Source organism: Elephantulus edwardii, unplaced genomic scaffold (genome assembly GCF_000299155.1).
Source record: "Elephantulus edwardii isolate Elephantulus edwardi_28Jun2011 unplaced genomic scaffold, EleEdw1.0 scaffold00196, whole genome shotgun sequence".
Classification (NCBI taxonomy): Eukaryota; Metazoa; Chordata; class Mammalia; order Macroscelidea; family Macroscelididae; genus Elephantulus; species Elephantulus edwardii.
Genome location: NW_006399946.1, coordinates 6,267,078 through 6,289,817, shown reverse-complemented (window position 1 = coordinate 6,289,817; position 22,740 = coordinate 6,267,078). Strand labels below are relative to the sequence as shown.

Here is a 22,740-nt window from a genome sequence, read left to right as displayed (position 1 = left end):
AAATTACAATAATAATAATAATAATAATAATAATAATAATAATGTTTATTTCATAAACTGGTAGCATTTTAAGCAATATCAGCTAAAAAAGAAATGTCAGCTTCTTGGAATAGTCTCAGTTTTGCAGGTAAAGTATTAGTATTGGTAGTAAATGGAAGAGCTAAGTGATAGACTTAGGTACCTCTCTTTAAAAAGGTGTACTATGTTCTTTATTTGGAAGCAGGGGTGACATTTACTTGCTGAACAACATGCCTCTGGAAACTCTATGAACTTTGATAAATGTTGAGAATTAAAGAAAAGCTTCAGGCCTTTTGTTCATAGGGTCACCATGAGTCTTATCAACAACAACAAGTTTTTATACTTCATCAAATGTCCCCATCTAGAACTACTGATGGAAGGGGAGGAGTTGTACAGTAAGTACTGAAGTACCCAGTACTCTGTCATGCAGGGTACGTACATTGTACTTTTATAGAGTAATAGTTTCCCAGTGGTTCAGGTGCTTTCAAAATTACCTTTTTCTGGACGGAGACTTATAGTTGACTTGAATTAGTGGTCACCATCTCTTTTGGGAATTGCCACAATCAGGTAGGCAGGGTTTTTCTGCTATGAAAACAAAGCAGACAGAAATGGCTCTTTCCTGTTCTCTTCATGCAGATATTCCCACCCTTGATTTTGTGTGGCAGTGTCAGCAGAAACAAGATGATAGTTGGGGGCGATATCTGTGTAGAATCCTGAGATTTTTAACTAATGGTTCCTGCTTTCCTCCCTTAACTCTGAAAGTCACTAAATACCCTTAAGAATTCTTTTTTGCTTATTTAAATGAAAAACTGCTACTGTAAAATCTAGAGAAAAGTTTACATACAGAGAGACTCAATCTAGTATGGTTCAAGAGTAGGGAGGGTGTGAGTGGAGAATAGAAAATTAATGGAAAGACAATGAGCATTTTATTGGAATGGGTGAAGACGAGGATATTGTGGAATAAAGGGACAATCAGACATTATGTGTATAATAATTAATAATGTTATGAAAAAAATACACTATTGTTTGGCCTGTGCCAACACAGTGTACTTTGTAAACTTTCACACAAAACATAATTGAAAAAAATTTTTAGAATTTGATATTTATAATTTATAACCAAAAATCCCAACTAATACAGACCTGGTTTTTAATTCCAATAAATTTAAAGTTGATCCAGTACATTGTTTTGATCCAAGAACATGCTTGAAGAAGTTTCTCTTGAATTTTCCCTTTATCTTCTTACCCTCTTCCTGTTCTTACAGGGTCCACTTCCTAATACGAGTTGTCATTTCTGGCTCATGGCTTGGCAGCAAAAGACCAAAGCAGTTGTCATGTTAAACCGAGTCGTGGAGAAAGAATCAGTGAGTAACTTATAATTCATTTATGGCATGTAATCATTAGTAAGTATTTTCATATATCTTTTCAAATAACCATTCTTTAGTTTTGACTTTAATTGTTAATTTTTTATTTTAATTGCTGAAGTTTTATGGTCACAATGTTTCTAGCAGGAAGAGCTAATCACTTTCTTTTCTTAAATACTAAAATAAAAGTCGTAAACCACCAACCTCCAAGATAGCATAAATATATAATTGAACAAATATTAAACTATTCATTAGTGGTGATAAAGATCTTTATAATATTTAATATTTATTACAGTCTATAATATTTACAGTAAAAAAAAATCCTAGGAATTGGTAAAGGTTGAAATTACTGATTTCCTCTCTCCCTTAATAATTATTGGTTCTTGGGTCATGAGACAGAATAAATTTGAGCAAATATAAATTTATTGAAATTTTAAATTACATTTTAAACAGTATGGCAGAGCTGTAACTAGTTAATTTTTTTAGTGGCTTTAGCTTTAAATTGTTTTTCTGTCAAGCAAATCAGGAAATAATTATTAAAGTCTCTTTCTGCTTTAAGGACTTTGATTCTTATTCAGGTTCTGAATTCTAACTTCAGTTAGTCATTTTGTAATCTGAAGTAACATTGACATACCAGCATGTTCATCAGTGACTGGATGGTTCTTTAGAATTGTGTCATGAGCTCCAATATACATTAATAATTGAATAATGATGGCTTTGGAGCTTATGTGGTTTGAGCAGTATTAGAAACTTAATGATTAAGACTGCCACAGGAAATGAGAAAATACATTTACAGTCTTTTTCTCTAGAAGTTTAGTAAGAGGTATTATTTCGAGTCAGCAGATTACTGCATAGACACTATTTTTGGTTCCTCTAATGTCCTGTTTGGTTTTCTTTTGTTACCAACTATTATTGGTCAGTGCTTAGTCTCTGCAGTTTACCACATTTCCTAGACTTGGTGCCATCAAGTCAGTTCAGACTCCAGACTCATGACAGCCTTTTTAGTTAACAGCCCAACATATAATGAAAATGGTAAAATTCTAATTCTGTCATCCCTTCTTCAGTTTATGTTGGAATAAGTCTATGAAAAGAAATCTCTTCTAGTTAGTTGATTATTTTTATATATAAAAGAGCAATTTTAAAAATGGAATTGCTGCACTGCAATCCCAGAGGTACGTGGTTCAAATCCACCAGATGCTCTGCTGAAGGAGGAGGAACAATCGCCTCATGTCTCAGTCAGATCCGATTTGACGGTACACACACGTAAAGAAAAAAATATGGAATTGATTCTCTCGTATCCTTAGCAGGTAACTGACCAGCCAGGGGTTTTTGTTGTGGTTTTTTAAATTTTTTTTTTTTTTTTAGGGGATATGAGCAGATGAATGATTATGAATTCATAACTTTAAATATTTGATTCATTTTACCCTGTTGTACTTAACCTCTCCTCAGATTGGTCCTTGAATACTTTTAACACAAAGCTAATAGTCTTTTAATACTTTCTTTGTACTGAGAGCTTTGGTGGTGTAGTCTAACCTGTTAAGTTGTGCTGCTAACCCAAAGGCCGTTTGTCTCCTTTGGTTCAAATCTGGCAGGAAGATGGGCAGTCTCCACCCGTTTGCTGTTCACAGCCTCGGAAACCTGGTGGCAGCTCACTGTGACTTGGAGCCAACTTGATAGCCATGAGTTCAGTGAAGACAGAATAGTGAAGTTGCTTTTATAGTCTTCCTGCTGCTGAGCTATAGCTAGATCTTGGAAATCCAGTTTTCTCTTGATTTTTAAAGACAATAAAAATAGGGCTGTTTCTTTCATTGTTTTTAGGACCTTTTTGGTAGACAAGACTAAGGTCAAAATATGCTTGTATTTTAAACTGATTATTTCCAAATCAAATTTGGAATTGACATGATTGATTTAACTTTTCCTGTATTATTCTTTGCTTTTTTCCTTACCAGAATCCTAATTTCTTCAAGACATTAGAGTTGTAAAACATCTTAGAACCTTGTCCTGTATCATACATAAAGATATCCCAATGCTTTTACTCATAGTATATATAAAAGTATACACGTAAAAATGCTAACCATTATATCACCAAAATAATAAACATAATTTAAAATTTTTATATATTCTTCCATTCTCTTCCTGATTTTATTTTTCTGTTTGCACTTTGTGAATGTTGAATACTCAGTATGTAGAGCATGTAGCATACTACAGTTTTGTTTTGGTTTTTTTTTTTCCCTTTTTTAAATTTTTATTATTATTTTGTGTGTGCGTGTGTGTGTGTCTGTACGTGTCTGTACCGTCAGATCAGATCTGACTGGTACAGGAGGAAATTGTCCCTCCTTTCCTGGCAGAGCATCTGGTGAATTCGAATCATGCGTCTCTGGGATTGCAGTGCAGCTTCTTGCCACTAGGCCACCAGAGCTCCCCTTTTATTTATTTATTTTTTATTTTTTGTGTGTGTGTGTGTGTATGTGTGATCTTTGTTACAGTGTTTAACCTTTGTTTTCTGTGTAAATATATATTTTATATTCACCAGCAGTCTTTTTTTTAAAAAAAAAAAACACACACAGGTTTGCTTACAGAGTTTGTATGCATTGTGTTCCATACAATCATTCCTATGCCTTTTGTTTTATAAATTTACTGATCATTGAACCTTGCCCATCATTATCATGTGTTTTTAGGTATTTCCTTCACCCCCTTCCTCCAACCACCAAATTGCATAATCCTACCCATCCTCATTCCTCTGCTCCCACCTCTACCTCACTTTGATCCCCATACACGTTTTACTAATTATGCAGTATTTGTCCTTAGGAGACTGTTAGTTCATTCAACATAATGCTCTCTAGTCTCTCCAAAGGTATGTAGTATTTCTCAAAATTGTTCCTGAGTCTCATACACTGTTGGTGGGATTGTAAAATGGTACAACCACTAGAAACCCCATATGAGCCAGCTATTCCATTTCCAGGAATATAACCCAAGAAAATGAGAACTGAGACACAAATGGATATTTGTACACCTATGTTCATAGCAGCATTATTCACCATAGCAAGAACAAAATGTCCAACCACAACTGAATGGATTGAGAAATTGGGGTACATTCGTACAATAGAATAATATGCAGCACCTGTCTTAATGTCTCTCCAGGCATTCTGATTATTTAAAGAACATTGACTAGTGGTTTTATAAGGAAAGGCTTATGGGTTTGTTTTTTTTTTTTAAATTATTTTTGTGTGAGTGTACCGTCAAATCATATCTGACTGGTACAGGAGGAGATTGTCCCTCCTTCCCCGGCAGAGCATCTGGTGGCTTCGAACCTTGGGCCTCTGGGATTGTAGTTGCAGCTCCTTACCACTAGGCCACCAGAGCTCCCCTGGCTTATGGGTTTTATGTTCTCTCAGTTCTTAAATACTGATGATGGTTTGTGATCCTAACTCTTTAAAAATTAATTTGCATTATCTCTACTTTTGATCTTTTTTTTAATATGGAATTTTACAAATCATACTAGTTTTCATTCAGACATCCGTACACATTGTTTTATAACATTAAAATTAGTTAATGTAATTGATTAATGATAATACCCACTCAGCCCCTTACTATATTTTACCTTTCTCTTTACCCAGTTTATCTATTAATTTTTACTTCCTTTCCTATCTCTGATAATCATCCAAGAATGATCCTATATACATGTTTCTTTGGCTTTTTCTAATAGTGACCTTATTCCATAATAGTCCTTTAGTAACTGACATATTTTACATAGAATGATGTTCTCTGGGTGCATCATTTTACATATACCAGCAATGTATGCAAATTCCAATCTCACCACATCGGCCAGATGCAAATTGGCTTAGGCCTGACCTCAGTCAGAGCTGCATGGGTGTTGGAACAACCACTAGCCACTGGAGGTTCAGTAGTGTACACAGGAGAAGTGTACTTTTTGCATCCTTCACCAGCCACTGGGTTCCCATACCCACAAGGCAGCTGTTAAAAGTTAGGATCTTTGCTCTGTCTATCCTTACTCAGTGTTTTCATTCAGTATTTCTTTAGTGTTTAAACTACTTCAGTTTTTAAAAAAAAAGTTGGCACTCCAGAGTTATTGTTTGTATGCAGTCTTTGTTTTATGGTGTCTTAGAGGGTCTAGTCCATCATATTACCTGGAAATCCTTTCTTAACATTTAAAAATCAGTTTGGCAGAACATGAAATCTCTGTCTCATAACTTAAATATAATCCTCAATTTCCTTCTAGTATTACAAAATATTGTCAGAGTCCGCTGGCCCACCTTATTTTACTTCTTTTATAATTTTTGCCTGGATGCTCAAAGGATTTTTTTTTTTTTTCGTTCAAAGACTGTCATTTCTTGATGTTGGTCATTCTCTAGGTCACTTACTCCAGATGTACAACGAGTTCTTTCAGTCTGTAGTTTCAGATATTTTTTTTCCTTTTTCCTGATTAAGTCCCTTTAAAAAAAAAATCTTACTACAAATGTGTTGAGTTTTCTTAACCTGTTCTCTATGTTTGGCATGTTCCTTTTGTGCCTGATTCTCTTCTTTTCTTTTTTTAGAAAAATGTCCTCCTTTTCAAGGAAGATAAAGGGAGGGAGGAAAATGTACATCAATGAGTGAATGACAGCCTAACTTTGATATAAATGCTTATCAAAATAATAATTTAAAATTAATTATTTTTATGTTCCATTCCTTTTCTCGAACTTGTTTCTTTTTAGCTTAATATTCTAGTGGGGTGGTTTTTGTTTAGGTTTTTTTTTTTTTTTTTAAATTTAATGAAAGTTTATGGAGACATAGGGTTTCCAGGCATTCATTCACTTTTCTCCCTGTCCTCCCACCCCCCAATTCACTCTTCTACTTGAAAATTAAAAGAAGAACCTCTTTCACTGTTATGCAATCCCTCCCCCCAACTCCACTCCACTATGCAGCCTTCATTCTGGACTCCTATCATGACAGTAATACCCAATCATATATCCCTTTTAAACAGTTCTCTCCCTCATCTCTGGCAATGCAGTATACATCATTCCTCCCCTCCTTCTCTGTCTTCCCTCAACCCCGATGTCAGTCCTGTTTTACAATAGTGGCCCTACATAGTATTTGTCCTTTTGTGACTGAGATATTTCACTCAGTATAATGTCCTCCCAGGGTCATCCATTTTGCATAATATTTCATGAGTTCCTTGTTTTTCAGTGCTGCATAGTTTTCATTCCATTGTGTGAATATACTAGAGCTTCTCTATCCATTCGTTTCTTGATAGACAATCTTTTAGTTTTTATCGTTTAAACTTCATTTATGAACTTACTATGTCACTTAAAATTCTTTTCTGTCTTCTGTCACTTCCTTTCTGAATTCTAGTTTTTGTTTGTGCTCTTTAGCAAGTATTTAAATGTTTTTTAACACTTAAGTAGTAGGTCATAGTATTAATTTACTGGGGGGATTTTTATTATGTGCTCTTTGTCATTTGGAAAAAGGCTAATTTTTTAAAAATACATGTTTTTCTAGTATTTTAATTTAATGAATTAACTTTGTCTTACCTTGCCTCAGTCTCCTCGTTTGGTTTTTTTTTTCCTTGTTAAAAATTTATTTTACCAATATATTGCCTGACTAGTTTATAAGTTAGAAGAATGTTTTCCAAACTTACTTTTATAAATTGTCAGTCTTCCTAAGATAAGAGTATTGAGTAGAGGTAGTCCCTGGGTTATAAATGATGTCCATTCCTAAGTATGTTTAAGTCATTTTAATTTGTGCCTAATGACTCTTACTAGGTTGTGTATTTGACAAAAATACAGAATATATGTGTTTTCTGTTTTTTCTTTTTGTTACAGCTTCATAATATTTTTCATTTTAAGAAATATTAAGAAAGCATATTTTTAAATTTAGGTTAAATGTGCACAGTACTGGCCAACAAAAGATGACCAAGAGATGCTGTTTAAAGAAACAGGATTCAGTGTGAAGTTCTTATCAGAAGATGTGAAATCATACTACACAGTACATGTACTACAATTAGAAAATAACAATGTAAGACTTTTTTCATCCCTTAAAGTTTTGACTTTATGTGATTATTTTAAGAATTAGTCTTTATCAGATTTGAAGTTTGATACATGATGTCCATAACTACCTAATCATAACTGCTTGTCTTTAAGTGTGTCCTGCTTTGTAGTTGTTCTCTGACCACTATTAATGCACCTAAGAAGTAGGAATTTTAAAATTCATTTTTGTATTTTAGAAATGATAGTCATTCCTTTAAAATAGTTGGGGCTGAATAGCAAGGGCTTTAGAATCAATTGAACTTCTTTGATTGCTACTTGATAAGAGGCATACTTTGGAAATGTTCTTTCTCTTCAGAATAGAGATCATAATCCTAACTGTTAGCACCATTCTGGAATCAGATGAAATCCTTTGTACACAATGCTGATACAAAATCTGTGACTGATATAAAAGCTGCTGGTGCTTATGCCCATTGAAAATAGCAAAGTAGTCAAGTAAAGGGTGACTGAAATGGTGTCAATTTTCATGCAGAAATTTGTTATTACTGAATTAGTTTAAATAGCTAAACAAATTTAGTGTCTTGTTTCAAGAACAGTTACCTGGATTTTTTTCCAGAAATATATGAAATTGTTACTTGGTTGACATGAATGCAAATGAATTTTCAGGATGTCTTTCCTACTTTCTCCGTGTATCTCTTCTGCCTTCTACTTGCTTTAATTAGAGTACATTGAAATAAGTGTAAAATGAAAGTGAACTTGAGATGCCACTAGCAACAATTGTTGTTGTTGTTGTTATGTGCCGTCGAGTCATTTGCGACTCATAGTGACCCTGACACATCCATCCCGATTACCCCAGTCACCTAATCAGTCCATCTCATAGAGGGTCTTCCCCTCCTGCGCCGTCCCTCCACCCTCCCAAGCATGATGTCCCTCTCCAAGGAGCCGTCCCTCCTGGCAACATGTCCAGAGTATGTCAGACAAAGCCCCAGAATCCTTGCCTCCAAGGAGTAGCTTGGTTTAATCCTCTCCAAGATGAATCTGTTTGTTTTCCTGGCAGTCCATGGTACATTCAGTACTCTTCTCCAGCACCACAGCTCAAAGGCATCAACTCTCCTTCTGTCTTCCCTAGTCATTGTCCAACTATCTGATGCATAAAAAGCGATTGCAAAGACCATGGCCTGTATCAGGCACACCTTAGTCTCCAGAGAGACACTGTTCCTCCTGAGTACTTTAGAGAGGTCCCTAACAGCAGACTTTCCCATCGCGATACACTTTTTGATTTCCTGACTGCTGGTGCCAAGAGTGTTGACTGTGGAGCCGAGCAAACTGAAGCTGTGAACACTCTCAATCTCTTCGTCATCCATCCTGACGCTGCCAATTGGTCCAGTGGTGAGAATCTTTGTCTTCTTGACATTGAGCCTCAGTCCATACTGAAGGCTGCAGTTATTGACCCTCCGCAGCAAGTGCATGAGGTCCTCCTCAGTTTCAGCAAGCAGGGTTGTGTCATCTGCATAACGCAGATTGTTAATAGATCTTCCACCAATCCTGATGCCACAATTCTCCTCCTAGAGCCCAGCTTCTCGGATAATCTGCTCTGCATACATGTTGAAAAGGTATGGAGACAGGATGCATCCCTGGCGTACACCCTTCCCAATTTTGAACCATGCATTGTTACCCTGCTTTGTTCTGACTATTGCCTCTTGGTCCAAGTATAGGTTTTGCATTAGCACAGTTAAATGTTCTGGGATTCCCATTCTTCTCAGAGTCAGCCACAGTTTGTTATGATCCACACAGTCAAATGCCTTTGCATAATCAGTGAAACACAGACATTCTTCTGGTATTCCTTGGTTTCAGCCAAGATCCATCTAACACCAGCAACAATATACCTTGTACCACGACCCCTTCTAAACCCAGCCTGGACTTCCGGCAATTCTCTGCTGATGTGCTGTTCTAGCAACAATAGGAAATGCTTTTTTGTTTTGTTGCCACAATGACTTTAGGACTGTGTCTAATCTATAAATTAGATAAAAAGTTTCAGTTCATCATTGAGTATAGTGGTTTATATACACTCATTAGCACTCTCCTCAGAATGAAATAGACCATAGAAAAGAATAAATAATTCATTGTTGTTAGGTGCCATTGAGTCAAGTACAATTCATAGAGACCCTGGTGATCTGAACCATGTTCATCATCTCTCTCATACTTGGAACTTAGATGTCAACCCATTGAGAGTCTTCCTCACCTTTGTTGACTCTCCATTTTTCCAAGCCGTTTCCAAAATGCATACTTTTAAATAGTTTTAAAGTGTGTGTATAAATAACATTTTCCTTTTGATCTCTTGGAACATCTTTCTGGCGTTTTTTATTGTTACTTAGTTTTTGGGTTTTTATGTTTGGTTGGTGTTTGTTTTTTCCCCCCCATTTTTGCTGCATATATTAAGCACAGTTGCATGACATATGTTTGAAATCCCAGCTTTCAGTTTTTCTATTGTCCAGCTTCCTTAGCCCTCATACCTCAACCGTCTGTGATCTCCTTGTTCACCTGCAAAACTCCTGGATGATATACTTTAAAAGGCTTAGATTTACAAATTCCCATTACTTCATTTATTTTGCACCACTCATTTCTGTTTACTACTGAATTATATATATTGCTTATTCCCAGAAATTAAACTGGATTGCCACAGACTTCTTATTCTCCATCATCTGTTCTTGATACTTATCATAGCTGTCTTTTTTTTTTGCTGTCTTTCTTTTAGATGGAGAAGTCACAAATGTGTTTCCCTAGTTCGAAAAAAGTGCTAAGTGAGAACTAATTTCATCTCCAATAATAATAGAATAGTGTTTGTGTTTTGTTAGTAGGTGACTAACACTTTATCATCTATCTCATTTGATCCTTTCACACTCACTCATTGTTTTCCTGTTCTGACTCTCGGTGACCTATGTGGGTTTTCCAGGGTTGTAAATTGCTAAAGGAGGAGACTGCTGTTCTTCTGCAGAGCTGCTGGTGAATTGGAAATGCCAGCTAAGCTAAGATTGGCCTTTTAGATGGCAAAGCACCTCCATGCTATTAGTCTTCCTGTGATTTGAACTGGGTAAATATTCTTGTAAACTCTTCATTTCGTATAAAAAAATTAAAAATACCAAAACCCATTATTTTAAAAGGATTTTTCCTAGATTTCAACCCAAATAAATGACAGGCCAGAACTCATATCTAGGTTTGTCAGTCTTCTATTGAAGAAGATAAATATTTTGAACAAACCATGTTAATTGCTCTCAGGGAATATTCTTGGTTATGAAGCATCTTTCTGACATTGAGGCCATTTATGTTGAGCCTAAATAAACCACTTAGACTTATTTTAGCTGTTAGTGTGATGTAATCAAATGATCACTGAATTTCTTAGTGACCTGGTTTGTAACACTCAATCACTTAATTAATTTACAATTTTTAGTAAGAACTGGGAATGTTAGAAGGATAGTGTAGCATTTAAGAACAAGAGAGAAAAAATTGCATGTGGCTGAGACAACAGACTGAATATAAGGGTTCTACTTTTACTGTATCTGTCAGTGTCCAGCAATGTTCGTTCGGTTTTCAGAGGCCTGTTATTTCATAATTGGGTAGCTAATCCTGCTTCCCAGACTGTGTTCAATCTGGAAGCTCTGCTGAAGCGTGTCCACTATGAGTGTGCCTGCTAGTACCTCACACACACCAGTGGTATGGCTTCCAGTATCACAGCAACATGATGGAGAAGTTGTTGTTCTGTGCCATCAAGTTGCTTGCGACTCATAGCGACCCTGTGTACAACAGCCCTAACCCCTGCTCTATCCTGTGCCAATCGCACTGACTCTGACACACCTATCCCGATTACCCCAGTCACTGAATCCAGTCCACCTCATAGAGGGTTTTCCCCTCCTATACTGTCCCTCCACCCTCCCAAGCATGACATACCTCTCCAAGGACCTGTCCCTCCTTACAACATGTCCAAAATATGTCAGATGAAGCCCCAGAATCCTTGCCTCCAAGGAGTAGCTTGGTTTAATCCTCTCCAAGATGAATCTGTTTTCTTGGCAGTCCATGATACATTCAGTACTCTTCTCCAGTACCACAGCTCAAGGGCATCAATTCTCCTTCTGTCTTCCCTAGTCATTGTCCAACTCTCTGATGCATAACAAGTGATTGCAAAGACCATGGCCTGTATCAGACGTACCTTAATCTCCAGAGACACACTGTTGCTCTTGAGTACTTTACAGAGATCCCTAACCGCAGACGTTCTCATCGCAATATGTTTTTTTATTTCCTGGCTGCTGGTATCAAGAGTGTTGTCCGTGGAGCCGAGCAATCTGAAACTGTGAACAATCTCAGTCTCTTCGCTATCCATCCTGATGCTGTCTTTTGGTCCAGTGGTGAGATTCTTTGTCTTCTTGACATTGATCCTCAGTCCATACTGAAGGCTGCAGTCCTTGACCCTCTACAGCAAGTGCATGAGGTCGTCCTCAGTTTTAGTTAGCAGGGTTGTGTCATCTGCCTAATGTAGATTTTTAATAGTTATTCCACTAATCCTGATGCCACACTTCTCCTCATAGAGCCCAGCCTCTCGGATGATCTGATCTGCATACAGGTTGCAAAGGTATGGAGATAGGACAAATCCCTGGCATCCGCCCTTCCCAATTTTGATCCATGCAGTGTTACCCTGCTCTGTTCTAATGACTGTCTCTTGGTCCAAGTATAAGTTTTGCATTAGCACGGTTAAGTGTTCTGGGATTCCCATTCTTCTCAGAGTCAGCCACAGTTTGTTATGATCCACATAGTCAAGCACCTTTGCATAATCAATGAAACACAGATAGACATTCTTCTGGTATTCCCTGCTTTCAGCAAGGATCCATCTAGCATTAGCTACAATATCCCTAGTACCACGACCCCTTCTAAACCCAGCCTGGACTTCTGGCAGTTCTCTGCTGATGTGCTGTTCCATTCATTTTTGAATAATCTTCAGTAGAATCTTGCTTCCATGTGAAATCAATGATATTGTTCTGTAGTTTCCACACTCAGTTGGGTCACCTTTCTTTGGAATGGGAACAAATAATAGATCTCTTAAAGTCAGTTGGTCAAGTAGTTGTTCTCCAGATTTCTTGGCCCAACTTGGTGAGCACATCCAGGGCAGCATCTGTTAGTTGAAATATGTCAGTTGGTATACCATCTGTTCCTGGGGCCTTGTTTTTTTCCTATTTCCTTCAAAGCAGCTTGAACTTCTTCCTTCATCACCATAGGCTTTGCTCAAATGTTATTTCATTAAATTCTTCTGTATCTGCCAATTCCTTTCGATACAATGACTCAGTATATTCCTTCCATCTTCTTTTAATACTTCCTGGATCATTTAATATTATGCCTAAAGCATCCTTGGTTATAGCAACTTGAGGTTTGAATTTGTTCTTCAGTTCCTTGAGCTTAAGAAATGCTGAACAAGTTCGGCCCTTTTGATTTTCCTACTCTAGCTCCTAGCTCATTTCATTGTAATATTTTGCTTTGTCTTCCCGTGCTGCCTTTTGGAATCTTCTGTTCAGCTCTTTAGTGTCTTGAATTCTTTCTTGTATTTTGGCTTCTCTGCTGCTCCAGTGCAATCTTCAGAGTTTCTTCTGATATCCATTTTCGTCTTTTCTTCCTCTTCTGTCTTTGTAATGACCATTTGCACTCTTCCTCGTTGATACATTTGACATTCTCCCACAACTCATCTGGTCGTCACTCATTAGTGTTCAAGGCCTCAAAGATGTTCCTGAGATGATTCTGAAATTCAGGTGGCATGAACTCAAAGTCATATTTTGGCTCCCATGGATTTAGTTTCATTTTCCTCAGCTTCAGCTTGAACTTGCATATGAGTAGTTGGTGGTCTGTTCCACAATCAGCTCCTGGCCTAGTTTTCACAGCTGATACTGAGCTTCTCCAGCGTTTTTTCTCTCAGATGTAATTGATCTGATTCCTATGCATACCATCAGGTGAAATCCATGTGTATAACCTGCATTTATGTTTCTTAAAAACGTATTTGCAATGAATAAGTCATTGATTATACAAAATTCAGTCATTCTCTCTACTGCGTTGTTTCTGTCACCAAGTCCATGTTTTCCAGCTACTGATTCTTCTTCTCTGTTCCCAACTTTTAAAACCCTATGTACAACAGAACACACGTAGACTAACAGAAAGGGCAACGTAGGTAGATCTTTCAAGTGTGGAAATACAAAGGAAGAGGAACAGTTGTTAGCAGACACTACTGATTGGAACATGGAATGTGAAAACCATGAATGTAGGAAAATTAGAAATTGTTAAGAAAGAATTGGAACGCATAAATATTGACATACTAGGCATTGGAGAGATGAGATGGACTGGCATGGGACATTTTGAGTCTGCTGATCATATGATATATTACTCCAGAGATGAAAAGGTGAGAAAAAATGGGGTTGCTTTCATAGTTAAAAAAGTAATTTCTAGATCCATCTTGAAGTACAATATTGTGAGTGACAGGATTACATCCATACGCTTACAAGGAAGTCCACTATCATTCAGATATATGCACTAGCAACCAGAGTCAATGAAGAAGAAATAGATGATTTCTACCAACTTTTATAGTCGGTGATAGATTGAACATGCAGTCAAGATGTGTTCATAATAATGGGTGACTGGATGGACAAGTATTATACTTTTTTTTTTTAGGGTAAAGTAGTAAAGATGTTTGTTGTTAAGTTACATCATCAGAATCCTCCCTCCTTAAAAGGAAATAATGTGCGAAAGCATAAAGTATTGTCCTTTGAAGAGTAAACCGTAAACAAGTACCATATATACACTCCAACTGTAATTTATCACTCAGTATAACAAATAGCAGATAAGGGTTGTAACACTAATTTGTTGTTGTTGTTGTTGTTAAGTGCTGACTAGGCAACTCAGAGTGACCCTATGAACGTAAGTCCCACACACTTGTATAACTTTCTTCGTTTCTCCAAGTTCATAGGGTTTCCAGAGGCAAGCTATTTCGGAAGTGGATGCCGCTCCTTTTTCCAAGCTTGTTCCAAACACTGTCCATCATGGGTAACCATTATCACCTTTGACACATCATGGTCCCAGTGTTCAGCATCTCAGCAACGACAGGTTACCTCTGTACCACAAATGGACAGACCAGTGCTATACCACCTAGGAGAATGTTTCACCAAAAACAGTTAAAATCAGGCCTGAGGGCCGCAGATTCAAATCACTCACCTTTTATTTGGTAGCATCATCCCTTTCTGTTCATTAGGTCAACTGAGCTCTATGTTGTTGTTGTTAAGCGCCATCGAGTCATAGGTGACTCATAGCAACCTTGTGAATGAAAGCCCTGAACACTTGTATAACTTGCTTCATTTCTCCAATTTCTTAGGGTCTCTGGAGGCAAGCTATTTCAGAAGTGGATGCCACTCCTGCTTGCACTAATAGCGAATCATTAGAAGAAGCTTCAGATAGCATCCGGTCAAGGCACATGTCTGTTCCCTGGCTGGCTGGAACTCTGGTGAATATGGCCCAGGCAGGGTTCTGGGCCATGCTATCTTGCAGGCTCGATAGCTATGGATCTAGGAAAATTGTAAATTTTTAAAATTAAATGGCAAACAAAAAGACTGATAGTCTAGGCATTAGTGAGTTGAGATGCACTGACATTGGCCACTTCACATCAGTCATATGATCTGTTATGCTGGATATGAAAAGTTCAGGAAGAATGGCATTGTATTAGTCAAAAAAGACTATTTCGAGTTCATAAATCACAGTTTGAGCCTGTGAGGGAATGCATACTATTCATACACATAGAAGACACACCTGTTATACAGCAGTTGCTTGGATATGCAAACCAACAACTAAAGCTATAGATGAGGAAATTCAGGATTTCTACCAACTTCTGCAGTTGGAAATTGACTCAGCATTCAATCAAGAATGATGAATAATAATTGGTAAAAGGAATACAAAACTTGCAAATTACGGATGTGGTGACAGAAATGTGGCTAGAGAGAGAATGAATTGTGTACAATTGTGTGAACAGAGCAAGGGAACACTATATGGTTTAGAGTAAAAAAGTATATGTTAGGGTTGTATCCCCTTTCCATACCTTTTCAGTCTATATGTAGAACAAAATCACTCAAGAATTTGGATTCCGTGAAGAAGAATGTGGCCTTAGCATCAGAGGTAGACTTAACAACAACCTGTGCTATGCAGATGACACAGCCTTACTCACTGGAAGTGAGGACAATGTTAAACGCTTCCTGCAGGAAATCGAAGACTGCTAATATGCCTTACTTCTCAATACCAAGAAGACAAAAATTCTCACCACCAGGCCATTAGGCAACATCATCACAGATGAAGAAGAAATAAAGTTTATCAATGATTTAATTGTACTTGTAAGTAGAGCTGAATGCTGAGCAGGCATTATGAGACAGAACTTTTAGTATACTGGTAAACCATCTGAGCACATTTAATGAAACCATAAAAACAGTTTTAGATTGGAAATTATTATGATTAAAAATGGCACTAATTAGAGGAATGATTTCAACTAAAAGAGTAAATTTCTTTTTACATTCATTCTGGAGTTACTACTCTGTGCCTGTATAGCAAAAGCTGAGGGGGGGGTGTGGGAAATACTGTGTACAAGAAAAATGATAAAACTTTGGAATTCTAAAAATTAAGAAAACTCATAAAGAGATATAAAATCATACTTGTAGAAAATTTGGAAAACTAGAACGAAAGGAATTCCTAATGTGTGTGAGTTAAAGAAATCATCGTTGAACAGTATTGTACAGTTCAGTTGTTGAGAACTGAGAACTCTGTACCTCATTGTTCATATTTTATCTTGGCTCCACCATTTTCTAACTCCATTATCTTGCTAAATTACATTTCTTAGCATCCATTTGCCTCTGTTTTATCATCTGGAAGATGGACTTTAATCAGATTGTTGTGTGATTTGAATGAAGACTTAAGAGTTTAGAACATGCCTACAAAAAAACTATTACTTACTTAATACAGTATTAATCTTCCCCAGCTTATGCAAGTGATTATTCAAGTCTAAATCAAAAAGTCATGGTACAGAAGGTCACTTCTTATTAAGTACATTATGCAAACTACATTAATTTCTCTTAATTAGAATTAATTTATCCCCACCTTGATTTTCATTTTGTAGAGTGGTGAAACCAGAACAATATCTCACTTTCATTATACCACCTGGCCAGATTTTGGAGTTCCTGAATCACCAGCTTCATTTCTCAATTTCCTATTTAAAGTGCGAGAATCTGGCTCCTTGAACCCTGAGCATGGGCCCGTGGTAGTCCATTGCAGTGCTGGTATTGGGCGATCTGGCACTTTTTCCTTAGTAGACACCTGTCTTATTTTGGTAAGTGTGTCTGTTATTTAATTTTCATACTATTTTTTTCTTCCCTAATGGCAGACTCTTGGTACCAAGATTATTGATTGTAGATCGAGGTAAAATGAAATTATTGACAGTTCTGTCTTTTCTCCATATATCTTGATGTTGCTTATTGACTCCATTGAATCTTTGTCTCACATTTTTGGGCTTACTAGGAGGCACCAGTCCTTTGAGAAAGACATCATGCTTGGAGTAGTGGAAGGTCAGCAAAGAAAGGGAAGACCCTCAATGAGATAGATAAATTGACACAATGACTGGAACAGTGGGCAGAGATGATGTGGATGGCACAGGATAAGGGCAGGTTTTAGACCTAATTTTCCTCTAGTCACCGGCTTGACAGCACTTAACAGTTGACAAAAGCTCTGATGTCCCTATTCTAGAACTGTGATTTTCAATTTTTTCCTCCTTTTAAAACAAAAATATTAAAATCTCACTCTTACTCATGACAGTTAGAGATAAATCCAAGTTAGTTTTAAATTTCCTCCAGAAGATTGATTTATTTTCTAAGTCTTGTATATGTTACAAAAAATAACCAGTTTTTCTCTTCCTTTTCAAATACAAATAGATATATAATACTGAATTTCTTGCTCTTGAACAAGTACTTCACTTATCTTGCTTTATCCTTAGTTACGAATTAATGTTTCTATTTACAGAGTTGTTGTAAAAAGTAAGTGAATTAAAATATTTAATTATACTGTAGAACTCAAGAAATTTTAGTGTTCTTACTATTTCTGAGATTAGTATCTTTGCTCCCATAGAGGTGATGTTTTGCTATCATCCCACCCCAGTCTCAACCTGAATTTGTTTTGTTTTACTTTTCAGGAAGTTCACTTTTCTTACTTGGAGAGCAAGGAACTTCTCTTGACCCTTTGCCATCTTCCTGCTTCTTTCTTGTTTCTTCCTTTTTTTTCTTAAACTCATTTTATCATTCATCTACATTATATTTCTTGCATGTTCCCTCCCTCCTTTTGTTATTGAAGCTAAGCCATTTATAATATCTTCTACTTCTTCAAGATTACTTATAGTTTACTTTTTACGTTCCTGAACTTATTTTAAGATTATTGCTAATATGGGCCTTAGTAGACTGGTTTCTTGAATCATAACTTTAAATTCTGTGTTACCTTGCCTCTTTCTATTTAGTTTTTTGTTTGTACTTGAAAAACATAGCTTTGCTTCATTGCATTTTATCTGAGAGTTCCTGTGCTTTCTCACATGCAAAATTCTCAAATGAAATAATTTAATAATACTATTTCTGGTAGGCAAACATTTTTTTAAACAGATTGAATCTTGCTACATCTATAGCTCTACTTGACCACTCTGCTGGTTACATTTTATTTTAGTCAGTAATTGGATTTATACATTAAATGTGAACTTCAATACATTTTAAAAATCTGGTGTCTTCTATATTAATCATGAACATGAAAGTTGGATTGAGTGTCTGTTAGGAATGTATTCAGACAGACAGCAAAACTCCTGCCATAACTTCAGAACATTTCTTAACTAGTTTGATATTTTTCCTAGATTTTCTAAGGGTGGAGAAGCTGGTTTGTGTTTTTTTTTTTTAAATACTAGAACTTAGTCTGAGCAGTATAATACCTTGGCAATTTCTCATAGATCTGGACTATCACTATCATTTTCAGGCAGCTACAGGATACCCAGACATCATGTCTACAATCCACACATAAGAAAGGGGAAGAACAACACTTGAAAAGGTTTGCTTTCCCGAGGTTATTTTGATTTTTAAAGAAGGGAAAGAAAGCAATCTTTATAGATTTATGTTAACATTACAGATACTATCCAAACAAATGGAAACTGTTAAAATTAGTTTGGAGTTACTGGTAAATCCACTAAAGGATCAAAAATGCTGTGTAGTACTTACAGGATATGTTGAGACATGAGGAGAATGGATGGATTGAAGTGGTTATGATATGCATACCAGTTACTATGGCAGGATTAAGCTTCTCTTCAGGAATAAAACGTCTTAGCAGCAATTCTCTATTACCTGTTTTCTGAACTCCTAACATCAGAAAGCTTGAATTATTTCCCCTTTTTTGCAGATGGAAAAAGGAAATGATATTAACATTAAACAAGTGTTACTGAATATGAGAAAGTATCGGATGGGACTTATTCAGACACCAGATCAACTGAGATTCTCATATATGGCTATAATAGAAGGAGCCAAGTATATAAAGGGAGATTCAAATATACAGGTAAACTTTTTTAGGAGAAAAATATATATACTTCTTATAGTTAAATGCCATTCACATCAAATAACTGCACTCCAATTAAGTATTTATCTTTTAATTTCAGAAAAGTATATTTACATTAATGTGGAACATCTAGTCATCTTAAATTAGTAAGATCTTAGCTCACTAAATCATTTGTACCTTGTTGTTTAGTGCCCTCGAGTCACCTGCGACTCATAGTGACCCTGCCCTATCCTGAGCCAATTTCATTGTCTCTGACAGACCTAATCCCATTTCTCTAGTCACTGAGTCGATAGCCTCATCCAGGGTCTTCTACACTATACTTCCACCCTTCCAAGCATGATGTCTGTCTCCAAGGAGTGCTCCCTCACGGCCACATGAGCAAAATATGTGAGACAGAGCTTCAAAATCCTTGCCTCCAGAGAGCAGCTTGTTTTCACCTTCTCCAGAACTGATCTGTTTGTTCTCATGGCAAGTCCACGGTATGTTCAACACTGTTCACCAGCACCACAATGCAAATTCTTCGATTCTTCTATCATCTTTAGTCACTGATGAGCTTTCTGATGCATAGCAAGCACTTGTGAAGACCATAGCCTAGATTAGGCGTAACTTAATCTCCAGACTGACATCGTTGGTCTTCAGTACTCTGGAGACATGCCTGACAGCAGACTTTCCCAATGCAATGATTTTCTGACTGCTGGTACCAAGAGTGTTGATTGTATAACCAAGACAGTTGAAGTTGTTAATAATCTCAGTCTCTTCTCCATCTATCATGAAGCTGTTAATTGGCCCACCTGCTGAAGGAAGCACTTCAGGTCCTCCTCAGGTTCAGCAAGCAAGGTTGTGTCATCTGCATGATGTACATTATTAATGAGTCTTCCTTCAATCCTGATTCTACACTTCTCCTTTAAAGTCCAGTCCCAAATGATTTGTTCTGCATATAGATTGAAAAGGTATGGAGATAGGATACATCCTTGACATATACCTTTTCTAATCCTGCACCATGACTACTCTTTCTTAGTCCAAGTATAGGTTTCAGATGAATACAATTAAATGTTCTGAGATTACCATTTTTCTCAAGGTTAGCCACAATTTGTTGTGATCAACACAGTCAAATGGCTTTGTGTAGTCTATGAAACACAGTCATCTGGTACTCTCTGTTTTCAGCCAAGATTGTTGGCTATCATGTCCCTAGTATATCTCAGTTTCAATGATGTTAGGTTTAATGTACTTCCTTCAATGATAGAAGAAAAGGATAGTGATAAAGTCTTTATATGTAGCCAGTTTGTTACAGCAGTATAGTAAACCAGGGAATATAACAATAAGAAAAAGTGTTTATTTCATTACTTCGGGATTGTAAATGGTTTCATGATAGGAAAAAACCAACCAAACCAGGAAATGCAATGAAGCATTAGAAAGGTATAAGGAAAATAAACTGCAAACCCATAATTCGGATAAAACTACTCCTGATCTCAGAATAAGAATATGTGCTGAATTGTTAAGATACATGACAAAGTGACATTAGGTTTTTTAATGTCAAAAGCAGTATAGTGTGTAGTAGTAGGTGTCTTACGTATCTTCTTTACTATAAAAAATGTGATTTGGGCTAAACCTTTTAAACAAGGAAAGAAAATGAACACAGTCATGTAAAGTGAAAACATCTTACTCTCATGTTTCATTATAATTGTTTCCTAACTCTTGACATAATGTTCCACTAGGCATAGCTTGTGTCCTACCAGGCCCTTACACAGGAATTTCTTTTCTACCCTGTTGTTTCTAAGATTAATTTCAGAATCTTATCTTTCCAGGCATACTTGTCAGAGAATACTCACATGTTCACCGCCTCGCAGCACAGTTACGCCCACCTACACTGCTCACTGTCGTCCACCTCCTATGGTATACTTCTTAAGATTTCACATTCTCTTAAGTGCTTTATGAATCAAATACAAAATAAATAGAGATATATTAGTTAGGCAAGCTGGTTTTTTTAATTTCCTCTTTACTGGCAAATGCACTGTATGAATGGATTTTCCTGAGGATTTTTTTAAGAAGTCATACAGGGTTGATTTTAACAGTGCCATTTTTACACAAAGCCAGATTGAGTGCCTCTTAAATTCCTGGAAAATTTGCATGAATTTCTATTCAAAATCATTAAAATTCTTGGACATTTGATCCAAAATTTCTTGCTTCTGTGCTAAAACTTGAGACACTTGAAAAGCAATCCACTTGTGTAGACAAAGTCGTTTTGAGCCAGGGTCAAAGTTGCTGATACCAAAATTATTGTTTCCCTTATTGCTGTTGCCACTGGAAGAAGGAAAGGTGGTAAAGGTGTTTCCAGAAGCAGCAGTGCACAGCGGCAGCTCTGAGACTTGGAGAGATTATGGTCTCTCCATTGCCTTCTACTCTGGTGTTAAGTTTCTACGACTTTAATCTTTAGGACCCAAGCACCTTCTTTCTCCACTTCTCGCCCTTGAACATTTGCCAGAGGTAGCACTGTACTTGTATTTCATCAGTAAATAAGTGAACATATCTACATGCCTTCTAAAGATAGCTGATGCCATCCTGGTTTTGTAAATAAAGAAATGGACTTTTTAGGGAGCTCTGGTGGCCTAGTGGCAAGACGCTGCCTTGCAATCCCAGAGGTACACAGTTCAAATCCACCAGATGCTCTGCTGGAGGAGGAGGGGGCAATCTCCTCCTGTACGAGTCAGATCTGATTTGACGGTACACGTAAAAATAATACAATAAAAGTAAAAAAAAAAACAAAACAAAGAAATGGACTTTTTCTCTCCTTCCCTTAGTCTAATTCCTACCTCTGTTACCTTCTCTTCTGAAGCTCTCAGACAGTTTTCTGAGTTTTCTCTTGCCCCATGATGGGCCAGCAACTTTTGAGAGATCACAAAAAGAAGTCTTCTGGCACATGTGAACACACTTGGAGATCTCAGACCTCCACTAGAGTGAACAAACAATAAGATGCCAGCATATTCTAGTGTCATGTTGTTCCCTACCAGTCTGATTTGGACAATAATCTTGTTGTGATTAATAACTTTTGTCTTAAATAGGAAAAGCCCACTAGAGTCTATTAATTGTTTTGCCATACCCTGATACATGTAAGTATTAAGTGCTTTATTAGTTTTTAATTTCTAAACTTAACATATACCATAGACTGCTAAGAGAACAAACAGATTCGTCCTGGAGAGGGTGATACTAGGCTGCTCCTTGGAAGCAAGGATTCTGAAGCATTGTCTGATATTCTTTAGCCATGTTGTAAGGAGGGATCAGTCCTCAGAGAGGGATGTCATCCTTGGGAGGGTGGAGGGACAACAGGAGAGTAAGACCCTTAATGAGATGGATTGATTCAGTGACTGGGGTAATGGGGGTAGGTGTGTCAAAGACAATGAGATTGGCACAGGATAGAGCAGGGTGTAAGGCTGTTGTACATAGGGTCGCTTTGAGTCGCAGGTGACTTGATGGCACATAACAACAACAAACTTTAGATATATTTAAAACTGGTATGGTAAAATGCCTTTTTACTTTCATTTGTTAGTGTAATAGAATCTTAAATTGAATATATAATTTCTGTTCATAAATTATTTATTTCAGAAAGAAACAGATTTTCAAATTTAGTATGTTTTTTAATTCTCTTCCTTACCTAGAAACAATGGAGAGAACTTTCTAAAGAAGATTTATCTCCTGCTTTTGATCATTCATCAATCAAAATAATGACTGAAAAATACAATGGGAACAAA

The 22,740-nt window shown here is 36.8% G+C and overlaps 1 protein-coding gene across 1 annotated transcript in view; it reads left to right on the top strand.

The window, feature by feature from the left end:
- PTPN2 (protein tyrosine phosphatase, non-receptor type 2) overlaps positions 1 to 22,740 on the top strand; it is a 140,161-nt gene that overhangs the window by 99,650 nt on the left and 17,771 nt on the right. Inside the window, exons 4-7 of the mRNA XM_006897021.1 lie at positions 1,281 to 1,379; positions 7,257 to 7,394; positions 16,542 to 16,751; positions 18,842 to 18,994. Coding sequence (XP_006897083.1) covers positions 1,281 to 1,379; positions 7,257 to 7,394; positions 16,542 to 16,751; positions 18,842 to 18,994 — 600 coding nt within the window. The remainder of the gene's footprint in view (positions 1 to 1,280; positions 1,380 to 7,256; positions 7,395 to 16,541; positions 16,752 to 18,841; positions 18,995 to 22,740) is intronic.